The 24,522-nt window shown below is 45.2% G+C and overlaps 1 protein-coding gene across 5 annotated transcripts in view; it reads right to left on the bottom strand.

The window, feature by feature from the left end:
* Positions 1-24,522, bottom strand: part of LMO1 (LIM domain only 1) — a 142,061-nt gene that overhangs the window by 35,504 nt on the left and 82,035 nt on the right. For all 5 annotated transcript variants that reach the window (XM_084828418.1, XM_084828390.1, XM_084828410.1 and 2 more), the window contains exon 2: positions 10,482-10,695. In XM_084828418.1, the coding sequence (XP_084684544.1) occupies positions 10,482-10,687 (206 nt within the window). In that variant the 5' untranslated portion in view covers positions 10,688-10,695. The remainder of the gene's footprint in view (positions 1-10,481; positions 10,696-24,522) is intronic.

Here is a 24,522-nt window from a genome sequence, read left to right as displayed (position 1 = left end):
AAAAGGTCTCTCAGCTTAACCAAGTTCTTTCCTGAACACAGAAGCTACAGTCACTTGTATTAATCACTCTGACATATTAACTCAGGTTTTACTAGCTTTGGCACGTAAACCTGACTTTTCAGAGTTTATGTGTAGAACCATGGTTTGTGACCATTTAATTTTTGTTCCACCACGCTTACTCAGAGATGGTAGCCCAATGAAAACTCGGTATTACTGGGTGCACCTCCTTTCCAGACAGAAATGGTACACTTCAAGAATCAAGGCCTTACTTTGCACAGACAGTAATCAAAGTAGACACTGCGGCTACTGTAAACAACTTTCATCCACAGGGATCGTGAAGCACTTCACAAATTGAAATAGAATGTCTACAGAAATGTTGCTGAGGCCAGCCTAAGAAACAGGCCACCATACTATGCAAAGATTGAGGACAGCAAAGACAGAATGTTGTTATTTAGCTGAAACAAGGCTACAGCCATGGTCCTCAGGCAAGACGCTGTTTTCTTCAGGACACGTGGCCAAAAGCTAGGGCTGCTCTCCTCATGACATAAGAGCAAGGGAGTCAATTGATCATTTAAATAGTTCATTTAAATACAGAGCAGTTCACCTTATTGCCTGTGGGTGAGCTAAGGGAGAAAATACACAGGCAAATGACTGCCTCAAAAGATATTAGGAAAGACTACCACCTCACCACCTCAGTAACAAGATATGGGAAAGCCATCCCACAAAGCTAGAATGAGGGGGTAGAAAGAGCTCCCATCATCAAAAGACTAAGTCCATCTGAGTCTGTGGCCGAATGAAGGCCTAGAGGAAGAGAGATCAAGCGTTCTCCACAGATGGTGATTCCATGTTGGATTTGTTTCCTGTAGGGATGTATGAAAGTCACTTACCTGTTCGCGGATTATGTTGATGGTGGGGGGGGGGCGTTCCGTCCCTCCCCCCAGAATCCTCTCCGGGGGGGGGAGGCGCTCCATTCCTCCCCCCCCAGAATTCTCCGAAGCCGGCTGTGCTCCGCGGCAGCTCCGTGGAGCAGCCAGCCAGCCAGGCCTGGCCAGGCCAGAGCCGTCTGCAGCCGGATTTCTGGCCACGGAGGGCTCTGGGTAAAAAAACCAAAAAACAAAAACGCGTACGCAAATGGCGGTGGCTATGGCCGCCGCCATTTGCATTCCTTATTTTTGCCCTCTTAATCTACGTAAATATTTACGTTGACTATGACGGCGAAAATCAAGGGGAATGCAAATAGCGTAGCGGGCGCTATTTGCATCCCTTTTTGATTCCCGTTTTAGCCTACGTAAATATTTACTAGGGATGTCGGAGAATTTCTCCATGAATCTCTGGGAGGCCGAATGCCAACGCATTCGGCCCCCCGAAATTGGTGGGGAAATTCTCTGGCCCCCCCAGATGGGACTTACCTCGTGCGACTGTCCCTCTCGGCGGCGGGTCCTGGCGGCGTTTTGGCGGTGGCGGCCGGGCTTCCAACCCACTGCCGCCACCGCCATTTCCCAGTAAAGTAAAAAAAACAAAAAAAAACACGTGATAGGCTATGTAACGATTTACATAGCCTATCACGGCTAGATTTTCAAAGTCAGCCGTGATAGGCTACATAAAGATTTACATAGCCTATCACGGCTGACTTTGAAAATCTAGCCGTGATAGGCTACGTAAATCGTTACATAGCCTATCACGTGTTTTTTTTTGTTTTTTACAATTTACTTTTTTATTTCGCGGCCAGGGAGACGGGGCGCTCTCCCCCGGCCAGAATTTCGGCGGGGAGGGATGGGGCGCCTCTCCCCCGGCCTGAATTTCGGCCGGGAGGGGCGGGGCGCCTCCCCCCCGCCAAGAATTTCAGGGGGAGAAACGGAGCGCCTCCCCCCCCCCGGAAAACAGCTGAGGGACCAGGTAAGGGACTTTCGTCCATCCTTAATATTTACATAGGCTAAAACGGGGAATCAAAAAGGGACGCAAATAGCACCCGCTACGCTATTTGCGTTCCCCTTGATTTTCGCCATCATAGTCTATGTAAATATTTACGTAGATTAAGATGGCAAAAATGAGGAACGCAAATAGCGGCGGCCATAGCCGCTACCATTTGTGTATGCCGTTTTTTTTTAAACCCACCCAGCCATGATAGGCTATGTAAAGATTTATGTAGCCTATGACGTCTTTCTTTTTCTCTTTTACAAGAGTGGAAATGGTAGCAGCGGCGGCCGGTCAGAAGACCGGCCGCCGCCGCCCGGAAGATCCGCCTCAGGTGAGTCTCGTCCCAGGGGGGATCCGTGGGGGGGCAGCAGGCCATTCCGCCACGGAGTTCGGGGGGCCGAATGCACTGGCATTCGGCCTCACCGTGATCCATGGCGGAATTCTCTGCCATCCCTAGTTTCCTGATCTACCATCGAAGAACCTGTGTCATCTTTGCTGACTAGAAATTCCATTTCCGCTTGGCATAAGTGCCCGCCCTATTTTATCTTTGTTACATTTGTTACCTTCCCTCCAGATATTGTTGGACTGCAAGTCCCATTATCCCTCACTATTGGCTATGCTGTTCTTGATTAATTGTCTATTCTTGATCAATCCCCATCATAAATATGGAATACAATGTGTATCTTCATTAAGATCAAGACCTGTCACACCAGATCCTTTTTTTTGGTTTGCTGAATAGAAGTACCAGGAGTGCCGGTGGCCACAACTATTAGACCTTCACACATGATAAACTGCTTATGAAACTGAACAGTTGAGCTGCCTTGTGCTTTCTAGTTCCTTCCTTCCTTCCTTCCTTCCTTCCTTCCTTCCTTCCTTCATTTCTCAGTATCAATGGTAGCTTGGGGCAAAGACTTTGAAATTGCATCTCAATTAGCCTATTTGCCTGCTAAGATCTAACTGTCAAACTTAAGAATGCAACCTTTAATTTCCTATGATGTCCTTCCATTTCCATACTGAGTGAAACAAGCTCTACTAGGCATATGCTGTTCCAATAATATGATGATCAACAATTAGAGGTATCGTCAGCATAAGGGGATGTGCACCTTCTCTGCTATTCCTGACTCTCCTCTCATTGTAATAAGCTACACACACACAAAGTAATACAGTCAAGATGAACAGAACTGAAGCGGACCAAGACAGGCAGGAAAGGAACATCATCCTTGCTGAAATCACACCGAAGTCCCTGAACAACAACCTTGATATGGTTTGTGGTGCTTGTTTACATGGTTCACCTAGAAGTATTTAAAAAACATTTATATGGAAAAATAAAATTGATGTTTGTATAAATCTAAGTTTAGGTAGTAGATTCAAGACATTTATTTTCAGTGGCACCTATGAGAAACGATATGATTATTCAAAGAATTATTCATAACATTCAGAAAGGCACTGGGCAGAATCCTAGAAAAGCTACTTGTGACTACTGGAATGGGACCTGGCTGTGATTAACTTAAGACCCATTGATTTCAGTGAGACTCAACTGTGACAAGCTTTTGCTGGGTAGTGGGACCATAGCTAATAAGCATATAGAACCATAATTCCATTTGATATCTAAGAAGAGCTTTGCAAATGATACACAAATGGAGGGAGAGGAACCATGCATGTTCTGGATATGTGCAGAGATCACATATCTCACTGCAGGGGAAATGTCCATGCCCTGCCTCATGCAGAAAACACAAAAAGAGGATGCATAAGCCACTTTAGTGCTGCTCCTCAGACTGCTTCTTTGCAATGTGCGAAGCTGACCCAAGATGAGAGCCAGTGTAGTATAGCTACTAACAGACCAAACCGTGAACCAGAAACTATGTATGTTTGTCTCTTGAAAAGAAGGTGCTGTTGGATGGATGGTCTTCCTGAGCTTGGGGTGTTGGAAGAGAGGGCATTGTAATTCCATGCAGCTCTATGGTTCCATAATACAGAAGGTGAGCTCTGGGGACATCTTTGAAATTTGATTTAAAACGAGGGGAAAAAGGTTTTCTTTTAATATGTCAAGGCTGTACTTTGTTCCCAAATCGGTGATAATAATTTCTCTCTGGAAACAGACAAGAATATTAACAGCCTAACCCTATACTGAGCTGGTGATGAAGAAGATCCAAAACACAATATCCCAGCATGGATGTAAAGGAACCATTTGTTTCCTTGATCTAGAGCTGGAATCAGACCTCACTTCATAGCTTCACCCCGTGCAGGTGCAACAGCTAGTAGATCAGCTTCTGTCTGTGGCCCCTTGCGTGCCATCTGAAAGGACAGAGAGGTCCTGAATTCCCCCAGCTCTGATGTAAAGCCATGTGGGCATTCTGCAGTAGTAAGGGCCATAGAGTGTGTGTGTGTGTTAATGCATTTGGAATAGTAAGAGGGTCCAAGCTGGGCAGCAGAGCCAGCCCAAGCTATTTTGCTGTCTGAGGCAAAACACAAGCTGGAGACTTCTTCCATTCCTTGTACAAAAGCCAGCTGGATTGGGAGTTGAATCTCTCTTCAACACTGGCGATGGGACAGCATCCTCCACTGCACCTGAAGGCAGCACAGGTGGCACGAGGCAGGCTGTGTGACACCCAGCTCCCTCCTCCAACACCTTGCTTCTGCCTCCCAGCATCTGCCACCTGAGATGACTGCCTCATTCTGCGTGGCAGAGCTGGTCCTGCTGGGCAGCCCTCTTCCACTTACACAGGATGTCTCTTTAGCTACAGCAGTCCAAGCCTATGGGTCAGGGGCAGCAGCCCCCGCAGCACACTGGTAACTGGGGAACCGTTTCCAAAAGGTATTTGGAAGTTTTTCTTCCCCAGTAATTAAAAAAAAAAAAATCCACAAGGGTTATCCTACATTTACACAGCAAATTTCTTGAGGCAGGAAGTCCTTCATAAGAGAGCTTGAAAGACCATTCAAGCCCACCTAATAAAAGCCACCCTACTGAGCAGGATTCACTGTATCTAAAACATTCTTGGCAAATGTTTATCCAGTTATGTCATAGGCTTGATCCATGTGAATGCTGCTGAGGTGCAAAACTGCAGTTTTGGAATGGGAAAGTGGTGTCAGATACTAGTGCTATTTAAAATGGCCACATTATTATCCAACCTATGCACATTGCATCTGGAAGCAACGCAAAGCCTTTTAGGCTACAGTCCTAAGCACGTTTAGACAGAAAAAGGGCCTACAACTCCCAGCATGCCCCAGCCAGCCATGGGAGTTGTAGGCTAGCTATGGCATTCTGGGAGTTGTAGGCCCTTTTTCTGTCTAAACGTGCATAGGATTATGCCCTTAAACTATAAATGCCTTGAGTATGCTTTATGACAGTGGATTCTGCCTTCTGCTCGTGGAAGGTCCTTCTGCCCAATTTTGGGGGCCCCTGAACACACACTACAGCTCAACATGTTCAGCAGGTCTCCTGGCTCTCTGTGTCACATTTTCAGGAGGCTGCCTTAGGAAGGAGGAGGCGGGGAAGTCCACTTCCACCAGCGCTGTTGATCCAGCATAAATCTGGAATGTCTCCTATAGTATTTTTGTTGCTTATTGTTTGTATGTTTGTATTATTTGGACATGTAACCTCCTATCTTAAGAAGAAAAAGAAAACCAAATAGTAGTATTTTTTATTATTGAACTTATTTTTGAAAATGAATTGTATTATAATGGTTTTTATTCTGTTGTATTTTTTTTTTTCAATATGAGGTTTATGTATTTTGACTTTGTAGACTGCTTTGAGTTGCTTTCATCAAGTGGCACAGAAATTCTGCCAATCAATCAAGCAGGTGGCACCTGCTACTGGCATCCATTCAATCCATGTACAGATATTCCAGTTAAGTGGACAGATTTTCAGAAGCTCTGGTAACCAAGCCAGTCCCATTGATTTCAGTAATATTAATGAAAATAAGTATTAAGAACTTAAGGGAGCAATCCTATGGCTGCTAGACAGCAGCTAGATGACCACAGGATATCTTGTTTTCTGGGAACCAACCTTCCCCCACTTCCACACTGCCTCGGAGGCAGCGCGGAACAGCCACATCCTCCGCGTTTGCAAGAGGAGCACGGAGCAGCAGTCGAAAAGGGGCATGTCTGGGGGTGTTCCGGGGCAGGGAGAGCAGATATGCCTGGATGACACATCCTATGTGTTGTACAGCAGCCTCCTCCCCCACTCCGCCCTCCCGCAGTCTCCTCCTGTGGCAATCGGCTGTCTAGCCGAAAATGCAGGGCGGGAGGAGCACGGGGGGAATGATCCCCTCCGTGCTTCTCCTGCTCTGCATTGGATAGGTGGTTGCCTCTGAGTTTGGAGGCGGCCACGTATCTGGATAGGATTGCGCCCTTAGTGAGCTATTTAACACAACATTGCTAGGAAAACACAAATGGTATTTTGCTTAGGAAAGGGACATACTGAGTTCTTGTATATAAGGAAGATTTCTGCTAAGAAAATGGGCATAATTCAACTTTGTTTGAAGAAACTGTAGTTATGTATGCTATATACAAGTCCTGAAATAATTATGTAACATACCTATTGTCCACTGTTGAAGGAAGACCAGTTTTAAAAAAAGAATGAAATTGCTAATTCACAGAAAAATTGATTCTCTCCTAAAAACAAACAACAAACCTCATCCAGCTAGTTAGAGGTTAAATACATACTGTGTTGGATCCAGCTTGTTTTCCACTGGAGGGAGCATTGCCTGAGTGGAATTATGTTTAGGATGCTACCACTGGTGGAAAAGAGGGGGGGCAATCTTTGCTGATTCCCACTCCCACTGCAGTCCCCAGTGGCATCTTTCCCATTTTTAGGAATATGGAACATAGGAAGCTGCCTTCTATTGAGACTAGGGATGGCGGAGAATTTCTCCCCGAAATTTCGGGGGGCCGAGCGCCAACGTGTTCGGCCCCCCGAACAAGTTTCGGGGAGAAATCCTCCCCCCCCCCCGGGACGGGACTTACCTTCACCGAATGTCCCTCCCTGTGGCTGGTCCGGCTGGCGGTTCGGCAGGTGTTCGAGCGAGGCAGGAGCAGCAGCCGGTCTTTTGACCGGCTGCCGCTGCCGCCATTGCAATGAAAGAAAAAAAAAAAAGCCCCCTGATAGGCTACGTGACGATTCACGTAGCCTATCACGGCTAGATTTGCAAAGTCAGCCGTGATAGGCTACGTCAATCGTCACGTAGCCTATCACGGGTGACTTTAAAAAAAAAAGAAAAAAAAGAGTGTACGGATAATGGCGGCCCCCATAGGGAGCCGCCATTCGCGTTCCTTATTTAGTCGCTGTAGTCTACGTAAATGTTTACGTAGACTACAGTGACTAAATAAGGAACGCGAATGGCGGCTCCCTATGGGGGCCGCCATTAGCGTACGCGCTTTTTTTTTTTAAGTCACCCGTGATAGGCTACGTGACGATTGACGTAGCTTGTCACGGCTGACTTTGCAGATCTAGCCGTGATAGGCTACGTGAATCGTCACGTAGCCTATCAGGAGGCGTTTTTTTTTTAAAAAAAAACTTTCGTGTTCGCGGCCGGGCGAGGCGAGCCGCCTCCTCCCCGGCCTGAATTTCGGCCGGGCGAGGCAGGAAGCCTCCCCCCCGGCCTGAATTTCGGCCGGGGCGAGGCGGGAAGCCTCCCCCCCAGCCTGAACTTCGCGGGGGGACCAGCGAAGCGCCTCCCCCCCACCGCAAACGTCCTTCGACGACAGGTAAGTGACTTTCGTCCACCCCTAATTGAGACAGACCATTGGTCCATCTAGCCTGGTATTGTCAACGCTGATTGGCAGCGGCTCTCCAGAAGTTCAGGCAGGAGGTTTTCCAGCCCCACCTGAAGATGCCAGGGACTGAACCTGGGACCTTCTGCATGCAAAGCAGGAGCTCTACCACTGTGGTACGGCCCCTCCACACTGGGATTCTTTTGCTGGAGGAGAAGCCTCCTGTGGATGGAAGATGCCTTCACAGGAGGCAGTTTCTGGATCTAACTGAATACCTGAAAACACATGCAAAGGAGCCACCACCCTTAGTTGCTTTTGTTATATGCAAGTAAACATTTTGACCCCTACAGGAGAAAAAGTCACTCATGAGGGGGCAATCTGGATTCTGGAGCAAAGAAAAGATTAATCACTCCTCCCCCACCGCTAGTCTCTCTCTGTGTTTCTGTTTAAAAGCCAGCATTGGGGTCCCTACACACAAATGTCTGTAACACGTAGTCTCTCCCTTCATGACTATGGCCTTGTCTACAGAATAAAGTCATAGAACCCAGAGGTGACAAAATGTATTGTACGACTGGAGGTGGGGAACTCCATTTTTCACCAGCTTGAAAATGCCATCATACCTTTTCAGTGTGATCATTTCACTGTGGACAACTTTCACATCTTTCTTTGTGTTACTGTATCGTCCACCAAGAAACCCTCCCATCCGTTCCACACTTCCCTGCCACTCCAGATCCCCAATAAAAATTGTAAGATTCATGCTGTTCTTGAATGGCAGAAAGAAGCTGGTGTAAATCAGCAAAACGTGGCACATGCAGATTAATTCTGTCCCTTCTGGTGCCTTGAGTAAACATATGGAGTTTTCATCTTATTCTGCTGTGCTCCTGTGACAAACATGGATATTTTGTTGTAACTCAACAGTGCTCCCTAGAGCATTTATGCTTCATCACCCTGCTGGGAAACCTGAACAGGTGAAGTCTTATCTTTTGTTCACCAATATACATTAAGCTTGTTTGCACAATGGTTTGTCCAATTGGAACTGGCCAGCTCTTTTATCGTTCAAGTGCAGTGTTGTTACAAAGGCAGGCCCGTCCACTAAGTAATTTTCTGGCTAGACTACTGACATTAGAAATGGAGGGTATTGCCCCTTTGGATAAAATAACAAATAATCTCCGCTAAGAAGCTCTCTTTCACTGATCTCAGATTCCTATAAATATGTAAGTTTGCTCTCAGTCAGACACTTCCTAACAACATCTAATCAGGCATGAATGCATTTAATGCATCTGTTGTTATTTAAATAGCAGTTTGGGGATGTGGGAGTTTCTCTCCATGTTGTGGTCCTAACCAAAATGGCCCCTTAAGCTATTTCCCCCCAAACAGAAACTGTTCCCCAGGAGGGAACTGCTGTCAATAGCAGCTTCCCTCCTGGGGGGTGGGGGTGGGGATAGCAGGAGGCCAATTTTTGTTGGGACAGTGGCCCAGGAATAAAGGACTATCCTATAGTCCTGATCCCCCTGTGGCTGCTATGTAAATAACAAAAAAAAATAGACGTTAAATGCATTTTTGCCTTTAATGTTTCATCTGGTTTGGCCCTGAGTATGTCCAGAACTAATGCTAGATGTGAATGACTTTGGGCTCGCATCTGGGTGTGTCTTCTATGTACATGTAAGTGGATTTGAAACAGAAGAAAGAGATCTTAAACAGATTTTAAATCTGGGGGAGATTTTAAACATATTTGAAACAGAAGAAAGAGAAAGGTGGTAGCTGAGTGAGATGATTATAGGCAGGACGTGTGGCACGAACCTACATTTACCTCAGGTAATCTCTGCAGCAGAGAATGAGATTTGCCTTTGTGTAAAGTGTTGACCCAACCAAAAAAATAGACACGTTAAATGCTTTCTTGCCTTTAATGTTTCATCTGGTTTGGCCCTGAGTATGTCCAGAACCAATGCTAGATGTGAGTGACTTTGGGCTCGCATCTGGGTGTGTCTTCTCTGTACATGTAAGCAGATTTGAACAGGGATGTTAGCGAATTCCGCCACGGATCCCAGGGGGGCTGAATTCCAGTGAATTCGGCCCCCTGGAATCCGTGGCGGAACAGAGCAACCCACCCCACCACCCTGCGAAAGCCCCACGAAACGGCTGCGGCAGCTCCGGCTGCTGCCGGGATGCTGCGGATGCAAATGGCGTCCTGAGTAGGGGACGCTATTTGCGGCCCTATGGTAGCCCGTGATAGGCTATGTAAATATTTACGTAGCCTATCACGGCTAAGGCAGGGACGCAAATGGCATCCCCTACGCCATTTGCATTCGCGTTTTCTCCGTGATAGGCTACGTAAAAATTTACGTAGCCTATGACGGCTAAAGCAGGAACGCACATGGCATAGGGGATGCCATTTGCGTTCCCGCTTTAGCCGTCATAGGCTATGTAAATATTTATGTAGCCGATCACAGGCTACCACAGGGATGCAAATGGCGTCCCCTACTCGGGACGCCATTTGCGTCCGCAGAAGCCTGGCAGTGGCTGGAGGCCCCGGTGCGGGTTGGCCCGGGCGGCAGCTCAGCGGCCTGGATGCGGAATGGAGCCGGCCAGGCAGGATTCCGGGGGGGGGGAGGAATGGATCGCCTCCCCCCCATCGAGGATTTGGGGGGGAGGGACAGAGCGCCTCCCCCCCCCCCCCACGGATGTCCCTGGACGAAACCAGGTAAGTGTTTCGTACATCCCTAGATTTGAAACAGAAGGAAGAGATCTTAAACAGATTTAAATCTGGGGGAGAGTTTAAACAGAAGAAAGAGAAAGGTGGTAGCTGAGTGAGATGATTATAGGCAGGGCGTGTGGCACAAACCTACATTTACCTCAGGTAATCTCTGCGGCAGAGAATGAGATTTGCCTTTGTGTAAAGTGTTGACCCAACCTCTCCCAGGCGACAGTCGCAGCAGGCGCACTTCAGGCAATCCTCATGCCAGTATTTATCCAAGGCCTTCAGGAGGTATCTGTCCTTGATCTTACGGTTGCAGCCAGCACAGCCCTTTTGCTTCCCTTTCGGTTGCACAGATAACATTGGCACGCCTGTGAACAACAACACACAAAAAACACGTCCATGAGAATAGTGCCAGGAATCCTTGGAATAGGAGCCCCATAAATCCCAAGTACAGAACGCAGCTGGACGGCTCTTGGTTTTGTAAGCAAACTTTCTAGATGGTCTTTTTTGCAAAGTGAGCAGAGAACCTGATCAGAGCACCGTGATGAGTTGAAGGGCTATGGCAATTCATTTCCCCCCTAATAAAACTGGCTTTATTTAGGGATGTACGAAAGTCACTTACCTTTTCGAAGGGTGACATTCGCGGTGCAGGGGAGGCGATCTGTCCCCCCCCCCCAAATTCTCTCCGGCCGGCTCCGCTCCATGGACATTCCGCGGAGCTGCCGGTCGGGGCTGCCCGCAGCCGGACACCCGGCCGCTGGGCATCCTGCAGGGACGCAAATGGCGGCTGCCGTAGCTGCTGCCATTTGCGTCCCTGTATTTTGCCGTGATAGGCTACGTAAATATTTACGTAGCTTATCACGGCAAAAACACACATAAAACACAGTGAACGCAAGTGGCGGCGGCTACGGCGGCTGCCATTTGCATTCCCTTTTTTTTTGCCGTTTTAGCCTACGTAAATATACGTAGGCTAAAACGGCAAAAAAAACGGGGGGAACGCAAATGGTGGCCGCTGTAGCCGCCGCCATTTGCGTTCCCTTAGTTTTGCCGTGATAGGCTACGTAAATACTTACGTAGCCTATCACGGCTTCTGCAGGGATGCAAATGGCTACGTAAAGTATTTACGTAGCCTATCATGGCTACATGGAAGAAGCGAATGGCGGCCGCAGATGCGGCTGCCATTGGCAAGTCAGCGCGGACGGCAGCAGGTAGGTGCTCCGTTCCGGGCCCATTTCGCAGGGCGGGGGGTGGGGGGACATCGATCCACCACGGATTTCAGCGGGCCGAATGCACTGGCATTCGGCCTCACTGAGATCCGTGGCAGAATTCTCTGACATCCCTAGCTTTATTACTACAGATTTTGCTTTAGTGAACCTCTCTGCTCTGCAAAATAAATGGATCCCTATACTAATTCCTGTGCCCAAACTTGGTCACAATTCCAGCTGGCTTTACTGATCAAAAGCCTTATTGTTGGGAAAAACATGTATTCTAGAAGACAGGTATCGTAATAGCTTTGTACATATAAGACAGCCCTCAGTTTTTGCCAATTAGTATATGAGCAACTTATGGCAACTTTTGGGAGGGCCAACACCCCCCAAAGGTATAAGGAAATAGAGGTAAGTGCACCCTGGCCTCTGCTATCGGCCAGAGGACCAACGGCCACTGGGAGGTTGCAGCCTCTTAAGAAGAATGTTGCCATGTCATCGCCAAGAATGTAACCAAGGGGCAGCCCAGCCTGTCCACTGGCCACAGAAGGAGCAGCTTCAGGGAGCTTGCTTCCCTGCTCCCTGTCAGAAAGAACAATCCCGAAACCTCCAATTACCAGTTGCCCTGGGACTGCAGAAGCAAGGGGTGGCATGCTCTCGCCACAGCCACCAACCAGAGGAACAAGGGCCACTGGGGCAGCTGCAGCATCTCTATCCAAGAAAGACCACCAGCAAGGGAAGATTAATCTGGTTCCGATTGGATATAAAGCTTGTTTACAACTCACCATTTAGTTCTAGCATTGTCAGACTACTTCCCCCCCACACACACATACCTTTTCCCTCCACTCTCCTGCCTTTGTGTCCAGTCTTTTTAATTTTTAAGCCTGAGGACAGCCCCCCCTCCGCCACCTTTTAAATTGATGTGAGCTGTTTTGGGAGCCAAGATTTGTCTGAAAAGTGAGATTTTAAAAGAGAGAATAAATGAACAAACACATATAGAGGACTTATTCATGTTAGACTCCATGTATTTAGTCTCCACATGGAGGGAGGAGCGGGACCCCATCTTCTGCCTTGCCCCTGATATCATGCACCCCATTGGCTCTGCTCTTGTTGCCTGTACATTTGGCAAGACATGTGAAAATGCGTGCTTGTGCACACAGGCACTCCAGCAATCCATGGGACTGAGAATCCTGATTGTACTGAGTTCTTGATTATGAATAATAATAATAATAATTTAACAATGTAAGGTAAGGTTTCTCTGAACTTTGTAACTCAAGGCCTTTCAGTTGAGCAGCTCAGCCAAGAAAGACAGAACATAAGGTAAGGTTTCTATACATGTGAATAAGAGTAGGATTGTGCTCCCCATAGAAGGAAGCCTCCAATTTCAGAGACCTCCGTGTATCCAGTGCCCTGCCAGGCTGCTGCCAGCGGGGCAGGAGGAGTGATAGAGGCAACTTTCACCTCCTGTCCTCCTTGTATGACATTTTCCTCTAGACGGGCATCTGAGCTCTGTCTAGAGATGGCGTGCTGCTGAAGGCTGGGCCGGGACTGGAGAGGACATAGGATTTCTCATATCCTGGCCTCTCCTCTCCTCTCCTCTCCACTCCCTGCCCACTGGAACTCCTTTTTCTCTCTCTCCAAGGCCACCTTTGCGACCTCAGGAATTAGCCGGCGCAGGTTCTTTCCATGGTGGCTGCAAGGGGGCAGGGAATCAGAACTTAAGAGTCCCCCTCCTGATGTCGAAACAGTGTCTACAGCCTTGAGTGGGGGACACAATTCTATGTTCCCTGGGGCATTCTCCCAGGGTCCATAGCATTCCTCTCTCCTTTACTGTTGTTCTTTCCTTTGGCTTTTATCCTGGAACAGCCTACAGGTACTTCATTTTTTAAAAGATGAAAATAAAAGAAAATAAGAGCATTTTTTTTTAAATCAAGGCAGTTGTGCTAAGAAGAAGAAAGCCAATTCTTCATGCATCATGGCTTCAAAGAATATTTGATGATACTTGACTGTGGTCAAATAATAGATGGCCACTGGCCAATTGAGAATATTCAACTGATCAATTGCCTGGCATACCAATCCTGGCTGCACCCATCATGGTCAAGTGGTGTCAATGCTTGAAGTTGCTTCTGGATGTAGTATAGCTTGATAAAGTAATATTCCTCTCAATATGGCATCAGAAAAGGTACTGCATGGGCATTATACACATTCTGAATACTGCTCTCTTTTTCCTGGGTGACCCCAAATACAGGATACAAAGCCCATGAATACAGGATACAAGAGAAAATTCAAACAGTGATGCTAAAGCCTGGCCAGTGAGACCGTAAGGAACTGTAATGCAATTATCTGACCTCCAGTTATCTGTGTAGCAATAAGTGTGTCAGTTGCCTGATATGCAGACTGTGGTGATTTCAAGTAATAGTCTTCATTTCTACTTCTCAGTATTTAGGTTCTACAGAGTTCCCCCAACTCCAGTGCTATATGAGACAGGCTGTCTTGCCTATCATTTTGGAATACTTTCTTGGATTTGTTCTGAAGCATGTGAATAAAGGATTCAAGGAATATTGCACCAGTGGTGGTTATGGGGCAATAAATGAACACACATTTTAAATAGGAATAATTAACTTCCTAAATGGCTCAGATGTACTCCATCCATCCATCCATCCATCCTTCTTTCTTTCTTTCTTTCTTTCTTTCTTTCTTTCTTTCTTTCTTTCCTTCCTTCCTTCCTTCCTTCCTTCCTTCCTATCTATCTATCTATCTATCTATCTATCTATCTATCTATCATATAGATTACACACACACACACACACACACACACACACACTCAAATGGGTCTGGTGCATCCTTATATTGAAAACAAACTCAGCTCCAACACACATCTTTGGCCTAGGATGAAGAAAGCTGGAAAATGGTTGCTAACATCCCAGTGAAAGGAAAACTCTCTTGCCAAGTTGAAGCACGTAGTTTTTAGACCAAAGCAGGAAAAAAAATACATAATGGAATTATTAACAGACCCTCAGCCATAGTGGTTCTAGTTAATGCCACTATAGCAAGTGACATTTTCTGCTTTCCTTAAAAGCAAGGGTGACCCGAGGGTAGCAAATGCTCAACACATAAAACCTACTACTCTTACAGTAATAATTGCTTTGTCAGAACTGCAAGCGGACAACAACAGCACTTAAGACACTTCAAGACAAACAGGGAGGTATTGATCCATTCGTTATCAAAATGGTCTTTGTACTATGGAGACAGGTCAAGTAACATTCAAAAAACCCTTGAGGCTTAAAGAGCCCTCCTCCCTGAGCCTGCTGGAGTCACAAAATCCACTTTCAGTGTTAATGCCAGCAAACTTTTGACATCTTAAAAAAAAAAGGCTTACCAAACTCATATGAGCAAGTAAAAACACAACTCTGTTCTCAAAAGAAGCCACACAATCAATAGTGCCACTCAGAATATGTCAATGATTCAAAATATATGGATGCATGGATAGATATTACAGAAGGTCTGCCCCACCTAGTTCCCTGCTTTTTATTTTTAATTTATTTGAAATGCTTATCAACTCTCCCTCCACCTAATGGGTGTTCAAGGAGATGTAGACATTTAAAATAAAACAACAGCAGTAAAACAAAATAAAAATTAATATATTAAAAATACTAAAAAAAAGGGGTGGAGAAATTCCTTAAAATTAAAATCAGAATACCATGTTACGCATGGTTTAAAAGGTCGACTGAACAACACAGTCTTCACTACACAACTAAAAGATGATAACAAGAAGGCTAATCTGGCCTCCCTAGGGAGAATTGCAAAATTGGGGTGCTGCTATAGAAAAGACCCTGTTTCGTATAGCCACCAACCTAACCTCTCTAGGTGGTAGGATATATCACAGGGCCTCTGATGATGATTGTAAATTCAGGGCAAGTTCAAACAGGAATTTGAATTCCTGGCCCCAAGCCTTTTACGACTGTGTGTATGGGTAAGAACCAGCCCCTTGAATTAGGCTTGGAAACAAAGTGGAAACCAGTGAAGTTGGCTCAAGAACAGTGTTATAGGGTCTGTAATACACACACCAGACAACAATCTAGCTGCTGCATTTTGCACTAGCTGTAGACTTTTCAAGGGCAGCCCTACATGACAGTAATTCAAATGGGAGGTGATTAAGGTATGGATCATCACTGCGGCCAGATCCACGAATGATTTGTCATGGTTGTATCCTGCCCTTCCTGTGAAGAAGGTTAGGCCCAAGCACATTGGACTTTTCCCAAGGCCATCCAGTCAGCTTCATGGCTGTATAGGGAGTTGAACCCAACTCTCCCTTAACTGAGCCCATCACTCATCTCTTGCACAATACTGCCACTGACTGCTTATGGATGACTTTGGCCATGTATATTTAAGCGTGATCCCAAGTAAATTAGTTTAAAAGTTCCACTGAAATCAATAGGAGTTGTTTTCAATTCAATCTGCTTGGAAAGGACTCAGGAGTCCATTTGCATTTGCATTACTGCATTTACTGTGATATTCAATAATTTTAGTTTACCTAATAAAACCAACAGTCCATTTCTCATTGAGTATGGTCTTCAATTAGAGGGCCTACTGGGTGTCTTCCAACTCTAAGAATGTCTGCATGAAACCAAGAGTGATGGAAATTGCTGATACAGGGTTTGGGATGGGATAAAGAGCATCCATTTTCTATTGTTTACATCAGTACTACCAGAATTTCTGATGCACCACTCCAGAGTCTGTCCCTTGACATACACGCAAAAGTATCCATGTAAACAGAACAAAGACTTTCTTACCCCTCAAAGTTGAACCCAAGGTCAGCCTAGCACAACTCACTGAGAAGATTCAGACTTTATGACATTTAAATCCAGTCCAATAAATAAAACACAGTAAGAATATGCCGTAGGGTCACTGAGTGTTACGTTGGGATAGGGTAAGATTCTCCACACTTCTCCAAACCTAAGAGCGGAGCCATCCATCCCAAAAGTATTGTTCTGTGGCTTCCCAGCTGTAATGTATAGTTCAGCTTGAGATCTGGCATGGGTACAGTGAGAAATTGCCCTCCCCTGAGAAAGCTGTGGAGTAAGGGCAGCATGACTCCAGGACATGAGGTATGTTTTATTGATGTGTTACATTTCTATCCCACCATTCTTCCAAAAAACTCAGGGTATTGTACTTGGGTCTCCCTCCACCCCACTTTCTCCTCACAACTGAGGTACGTTAGGCTGAGAAAGAGACAGCAACTGGCTCTAGGTCACACAGTGGGCTTCAGAGCTACAGGGAAATGGGAATCTGGGTCAACCCAGGACCAAACTAAACATTTGGATCCTAGTTTAACACTCTAACCACGACACCATACTGGCTGAATCAGTGGAGGCTGGTGGCTCCGATTTTGGTGGGGCTGTGCATCCATTCCAGGTTTCAGTCAGAACTAGCCAGAACTCTAAAGGAGCCATCCAAAGTGCTGAACACTAACCCCCCAAATGGGTTCAGCATCTTGGACAGTTCCTTTAGAGTTCTGGCTGGTTCTGACTGAAATACAGAATGGATCTACAGACACCCCCCCCCCCAATTGCAGCCACCAGTCTCCACTGGGCTGAACTACATCACAGAGGGGGAGAATTCTCCTTTCAGGAGCAGCAGACTTATTCTGGGGGAGGTGGGGGTAACATATACTTCTGCCCTAACTCTGGCCCTGTTATGCTGCAGGTGTTAAAGTTATTAAGGCCTGTTCTTCTAGGCCAGTCTTCCCCAAGCTGGCACCCTCCAGGTATTCTGAACTACAGTTCTCAGCATTCCTGACCATTGGCCATGTTGGCTGAGGCAGACAGCAGTTGAAGCCCAAAACATCTGGAGGGCAGGTTGGGGAAAGCTCTTCTAGGCCATCAGATGTGTGGCTCGTACATGGAAGATCTTAGGTTTGACTTCCCAAGCAGGTTCACTCCCCTTTTGTTACTTTTGCCAAAATATAATCTCTCTCTCTCTCTCTCTCTTTTTGGAGGAATAGACATTTTAACCAATTTTCTGTTTGGGGAAGGAAAGATGAAATAAGCACTCGTGTAAATAGTTTTGGTATGAGGCGTCAATTTTTGATGCCCCAAATAGCTTCATTATAGAAACCGTTTCCCCCCAATCCTGTTTGAAACTCACTTTGGAGGACTTCCTCCATTCCTCCCAAATGAATCAGCATTGTGACAATTTATCTGGAATAAAAGCTCATTTCAAGATGTCAACAAATTTCCTGTAGCAGAAAAAAAAAATTTCTTGAATAGAAACTCTACTGGAAACATTTGGTTCTATTAGCTATGCTTGGAAATGAAAAGGGAAATGATGGCACCTAATTACACACACCTGACAGCCTGGCTAAAACAAATTGCCAGTGCTGCCTTGAGCAGTCATTGAAGTCTCTAAGAGTCAAAATGGTCCATGAGAAGACAGAAAGCATAATACCTCCCTCCTCCAGAGATAAAAATGGTTCTTTCCTGGCCTGGTTATCCCACACATGGATTGATGGGAGGAGGAACATGGAACAGGCATTAGTATGGTTCCACCAGCACCTAGGTATAACTAAGGGCTTTTCTACATGAAGCTTTTAACTTGCCACTTTACTGAGGGTTATGCTTCTGGAGTCTTTGTCGGATTAAGATAGCCTCTTTACAGAAGTTTTTTCTTTCTCTGCCTTTCTGTATATTCCATTACACAACCACTAGGTGGTGACGTGGTATAGTGGAACTGCACAACTACATTGGGATTTTATTCCGCCATTTCCAGTTAATACCAGACTTTCCTTGATTTTAAAAAACCTGCAGAAATGGTTGCAAAGAACAGGAGGGGCCCTGGAGGATGACTTTGTGTAAAGCACACGCAATGTACTGTGAGGAATCATGAGCGCATAATAAATGCCTCATGTAGAAATGCTCTAAGTTCCCATCCAGTTACATTCCCATCTTTTCTGATGGATGGAAGAAACCATAAGCCAACTCATTTATTTAAAAATAGGCATTGCATTTCTATCTTTGTGACCATGAAAGAATATATGAGAGATATTCTAGTCCAGACAATGGAGAAACATAGGATGTGGATGGCATTAAACTAGTTCAGCCTTCCTCAACTTGGTGATGTCTGGGGGATGCTGGAAGTTGTAGTCCAACACATCTGGAGGGCACCAGGTTGGGGAAGGCTGAACTAGGTAAGGATTATGACTACAGTTATTTTGTTTGGTCCCCTTGCCCTGAAACACACACACGGCTTAATGTTAAACCAGCCTTCGCTAATCTGGTTCCCTCCAGATGGGTTGGACTACAACTCCCATCACTCCCATCCAGCATGTGATTGGCCATGCTAGCTGGGGATGGTGGGAGTTGTAGTCCAGCTATTTGAGGGCACCAGGTTGGCAAAGGCTGTGTTAGACGATAGACAATTTTCGACAGCCATAAATTGTGACTGAACATAAAATAGCAGTAGTTTTCCCCCCAGGAGACATCACACCTTAAGCATGACTTTTATATAAAGTGCGACTGGCACAAGATTCAGACATTGCATTCACTTTCTCCTTTTCCCACTTAAAGGTAATAAAGACATTAATCCATAACGGAGAGAGTCTCCTTTGAGTACAAATCAAAAAACGAATTTGAACAATTTAAGGAATGCTTTTAAGAAATTTGAAAACTGGTCATAGCCAGGTTTCTTGCCTCATATATACCTGGCAGACAAAAACAATTTGGATTCTTTACCATCTATTTTAGAGACACAATGGTCTTTAGAGAGGCTCATGAGACAGGTAAAAGAGGGACATTTTCTGGGTTTTTTTCCCTTCTAGTTATTCGTAGAAAAAGATCTTTTTGCAGTTATCTTTGCAAGATAAAAACACACACACACATCTGGTCAGACTTCAGCAGGGGCTTTCTAATGAAAAAAAGCTACCTTTTCAGAGATCATATGATGTTCAAAGCTGCTATTCCCCACTCAGATAATAACGAGCAAGGTCAACCTGTGCCAGCCAGGTTCAGTTTTTTGAAATTACATTTTGGTCTGGAAGGCTTTCCTCTCCGGCACCCTAACCAATTTGGATATGGAACAAATAGGAGTGCAGAAAAGTTGAAGCTGTAATTAGCCGGCAAGTTGATATGGGAAGGGAGGTGAGGAGCAAATTTCAAAACTGCCAGAATTAAATCGATCACCATGGATTTGTGCTGCAAACAATGAGAGAACAGGTGTCTCTGCGGCGTAGTAACTTTACAGTCCCAGCACTCTGGTGAGATGACTCAAAACAGTGCCTGTAAAATCACCAGTGCTTTTTTTTCCTAGGGCAATTTCCAGCGCCACAAAATTCCAACAGGGAACGCACTTCTGTGCAGGAATTAGCAAGCCACCAGCACATCGATAATCACATGCGCAATCAACATATATGCACGTATGTTGCTGTGTATACGTACTAGGCCGAGACGCCTCAGCAAATGGCTGCTTCCCACCCATGTGTGTGCATAATGAAATGTAGCAATTACACATAACAATACACAGAATGAGTGCTCATTCCAACATGAAATTGCTTTACAGTCAAGAATGTTGTTAACATTTAAAGGGGCCCTTAGCGAGAAACAGAACAGAAAAAAAATTAAGCATGGCAATATAAAGATTGCAGTCATCTTTCCACCTTCAGCAACATTCTGTCTTCCCCAAAGCCCTTGCAAGGTAGACACAGCCCAGGTGGGCAGACTTCAAGCTTACAGGACCTAGCTTTTTACCAGAACCCTGACACCTACCAACCAGACCCCAGGGTGCAAAATGGAAGCGCAGAAGGGCAGATATTGTCAGGGATGAGTCCCAGCCCTTTCAGATGTCTGACAGCTATGATTCTGAGTCAGAGTTAGAACTGTTAGATCAAAGCATGGGGACCCTCCCTAGAGTGCCTAGTTGCTGGGAGGGATTCCTCCAGAAGCCTTGACAAACAGAAGGCCCAGGCTCAGTCCCTGCCCCCTCCCTCCACTGTGGGAAAGCAAGTTTCTGAGGAGGAGGAGGAAGAGGAGCATGACTTGAGGGTGTGTCACAAAGCTAAGCAGGAAAAGATAGAGGCAGGACTCAGATGCTCTGCCCAGACAGCCACTCTTGGAAGCCAATGTAGGAGGGAGCCACCCTAAGGATGGGGCATCACTGCAAAGTTAGCTTGGCCGGGAGGTTCATAGCCAAACTGCCAGCAACTTTCTCTACCCTCTGGTTCATCTCCTCTGCTTAGAGATTGCTCATTAGTTGTTTAGAGCCTGGGGGCAGTCTGAGAGTTTCCTTGAATCTGCATTTGTAGAGAGGCTGGTCTCTAGCAAAGTAAAGTCGTATTCGCCTGAAGCTTTGTCTACTGTGGTGTTGATTGCGAAGGGAAAGGCCGATCCATTTCTGACAATATACAGGAAAAAATAACCGTGGTGCCCCTGAGCACATGCTTAGCCAGGAATTTGTGATCACTACTACAACCATGCCCACAAGTCCTTTCATGTACACGCAAATCTACTCCTACTTTTCCCTAATTGGTGGGTGGGGTGAAAGCTTTTCAGTTATTGCTATTGTTAGATAATTGGCAGTCAGAAACCCTTGCTGACCTACTGAAAATCATCCAGAGAGCTACTTCCTACCTGATCTACCTTCCACCCACACCCGAGATACAGTGATGACCTATGGATATTATACTGATTTTATAGCAATTGAATTATCAGTCCACCCCCAATCCTGAAACATGTATAGATGAGTCTGTTAGAGATCCCTGCCCATGTCCCAATGGAGTCCTCTGGGTTCAGGGCTTAATTTGTGCCAAGGCTCAGCCTCAGCCTCTCTTTTCAGTACCATGGCTTAACTATGGAACCTAAGACATAACCATAAATATCCTTGAGCATGTGCAGAGTGTATTTCCTTTACCAATGAGTAACTATAAAGAGTCCCCACCCACCAGGGATTGAAGGGAGGGGTTTGCAGATCAGAATATGGTGTTTCCAGCAGACTAAAGCCCTGGCATCTCTTTTTCAAGAAAATTAAGTGCTGCCCTGCCAGGGCTCCCTGGGGTAAAAAGTGACAATGAAACCAGTGGAAGTTTACACTGCAGATACTGGTCAGTACTCAATCTGACACGACCACTAACACTAATGATGATGCACTTGTGTAAGTGACCTCTCGTGCAATGCTGATAGCAATTGCTGGCATCATGATGGGTTTTCTGGGGAAGCCTGTTGCACCAGCAAACGCTACTGGCATTGTATGAGAGGTTGCTTCCACCAGTGCAACATGATCTGCATTAGAGGTCATATCGAAATGGATACTTCCCAATGTCCTGGGCATTCAGAATATCTGAATTTGGAAGCCTCATGTTTCCTTTAAAATGGAAGATTTTGATTCCTCCACTCTTGGTAGTAATCCAAAGCCATAAGCCTGGGAGAAAAAAAAATTTATCGCCTGCCGTTATGTGTTACGTGGTGTTTTATCAAAAAGAAATAAACAACCTGCCAGAGGTACAATTCCACATGGGCTGAATAAGGCAATACTAGAAGTGAAACAATGTACTTGCAGTAACAAACTGATACTTACTTGCTTAAATATGTGATCAAGACTTATTACACAGAAAAGGTTGATTTACTTATTGGAGAATAATGTGGGTTCCATGCTCTCTGTCCATCTGTTGCTAGCAGCTGGGTATACCTTTTCTTAGAAAAAGTGGATGAAGCTCTTCTGTTTTTTGGCCACCAGTCCTTTTTTTCCTCTTGCACTTTCAATTTAATAGACTTGCTGCTGGTAAATACAAAACAAAGCCTGTTCTGAGCGTTCACGGCTCCAGAGTACATTAAAAAATTATAGACACCTCCTCTGGTCATACTGAAATTTACAAGGGTGTCTAAACAGGCTGTTATTGTATTGGGTAAGCTAGACTTTACCACTGTTCCAAGAATGACAAACTAGCTTTAATCAGCCCAGGCCTTTCCATGGCAAGATTATTTCGGTCCGAACACCACCACTAGGGCCTGCTTAATGCTTCCTCTCCTCCCCGATTTCGTTTTAAGTTGTTTTATGGCTTATCAAAGGATCTGTTAAAAGGCAGGCGATCTTTTAAAAGGCAGGGCATTTTGCATAGCCTTTCATTTCTGGAGGCCGAAAACGTTCCAAGGACGGAACACATGCGGACTGGGTGTTTGTCTGCATTGACTACCCGTATAGATAGGTCCTCAGACATTGGTGCAAACACTAGGGTGTGATCTGCTCTAGAAGAGGGTTACTGATCATATCTGAAAACATGGAAATTCACTGTCTAATTTCTTTAACGTAACTCTAAAGGTTAATTGGTCTGAAAGAGTTATGAGGGACTGCTAGCTAATGAAATACGCCTCCAGGCTCCCAGGCCTTCTTGTGGTTTATAGAAATGAGTCCAGAGCTGAACGCATAGTTGAGATCGCCACGATCTCCTTCGCTCTCGATAACATCAAAATCTATCTATGTAGATTTAAAAAGAAAAGGAAGGAAGGAAGATTCACATTAAAGCAACAGTAGCTGAAGGCAGTTTAGTTCCACCTGTATTTTATGCCTTGTTAGAGGGGGCTCTGTTAAGTGCAGAAACCGCATTCCTCATTACCATAGCACAGAACTAAAAGCAAGCCTAATTAAGAAAGCGCATGAATGTACTGTGTGGAGAAGAAGTAGTTCTCCCACATCCCATAAGGGATCTGGCTAAAATCTTCAATTTGCCAGTTATGACAGCTAATTAGTTATTCTATTCAAAATCTTTGCTTTAAATAAAAGAACTAATTATACACAAAGGTCAGTCCCCCACCTCCTGTGAAGCACACATAATTGGCTTATTTCCCCAACATTGTATGTGTTTTACACAATGCTTTGGGGCAGATGGCTTTAACTCTTTCTTGCTGCAACTTATTTTGAAAGATTCCCACATGAAATCGTCATGTGAATCTCAAATAGCCTCTTCTACGTAAATTTATCTCAAGATGGTCCCCACCCCCTTAAAATCAGGGAGTAAATGCTTCATTCATTGCAGCTTCCAAGATAGAGAGAAAAATTATTACTTGTAGTTTCTAGAGCCTTTTTTTCCTTGTGCTTTACCACCGATATCTCATCACACAGTTCATTGCCCCAAAGTGTGGGTTATCTAGGTAATTCTTTAAAAGATAATAAAAAAGACTTTAAAAAAAGTATGTGGTGCTTTAAAGACTGCAGAGCAGCCAATAACAGACAGCACTGAAATGGGAAAAAGTTGCACAAATTCCAAATTTCACAGTTACTATGGATTAGAAATGGTTGAATTCCGATATCAGTGAACTCCCTCGAATCAAGCACAGGCATAAGTTCGAATTTGACATTTTGGAATGAAATTTGGGATTTGTTGCGAGAAAGGTTTCTGAAATGGGGGAACAAAGTAGAATAAAATCATATACATTTAAGGTTCGCAACCAAAATTCTAGCTATGAGGGTACAGTGACAAATATTTCCCTTCACATTGTTTCAGTGAAAACATCCTTCCAGTAATTGCTGGAAGACTAAAGGCTTAACCTGATACCCAATCAAAACAGCCTGGCTTTTGATGTGCAGATGTCAGGTAAGCATAGGGGTGAGATAGGTAACCACAACCCTGGTCCTCCACCTCAGGTAGAGTGATGGGCGAGTACAGCTTTCTGTGTTTAGCTGTTTGTTGAGAGTCCAAATGCCTTCTGGGTATGTTGTTCTGGTCCCCACCACAAATTCTTCTGGGGGATCCCTTTGGTTTGCTGTTTCTATAGCAGTTGCACCAGTACTTCTCACATAGCTGGTCTCAGTACTTCTCACATAGACATGCTCAGTGCATGCGGTTAGTACATTTTTGTTATGTACTATGTATTACGTACTATATATTAATACTTAGTAAAAACAGATCTGGAAGTGTCAGGGAGTGCTTGTACTAAGTTTTAACTCTTTTTTTTCCTGTGTAGCATCAATATATCATTAAGCATTACTTCAACATATATAATTTAA

Source organism: Heloderma suspectum, chromosome 1, assembly GCF_057233095.1.
Source record: "Heloderma suspectum isolate Gila_16-S chromosome 1, 16-S_ref, whole genome shotgun sequence".
NCBI classification, from domain to species: domain Eukaryota; kingdom Metazoa; phylum Chordata; class Lepidosauria; order Squamata; family Helodermatidae; genus Heloderma; species Heloderma suspectum.
Note: the sequence above shows the minus strand (reverse complement) of the source record. Positions and strands in the feature narration are given on the sequence as shown.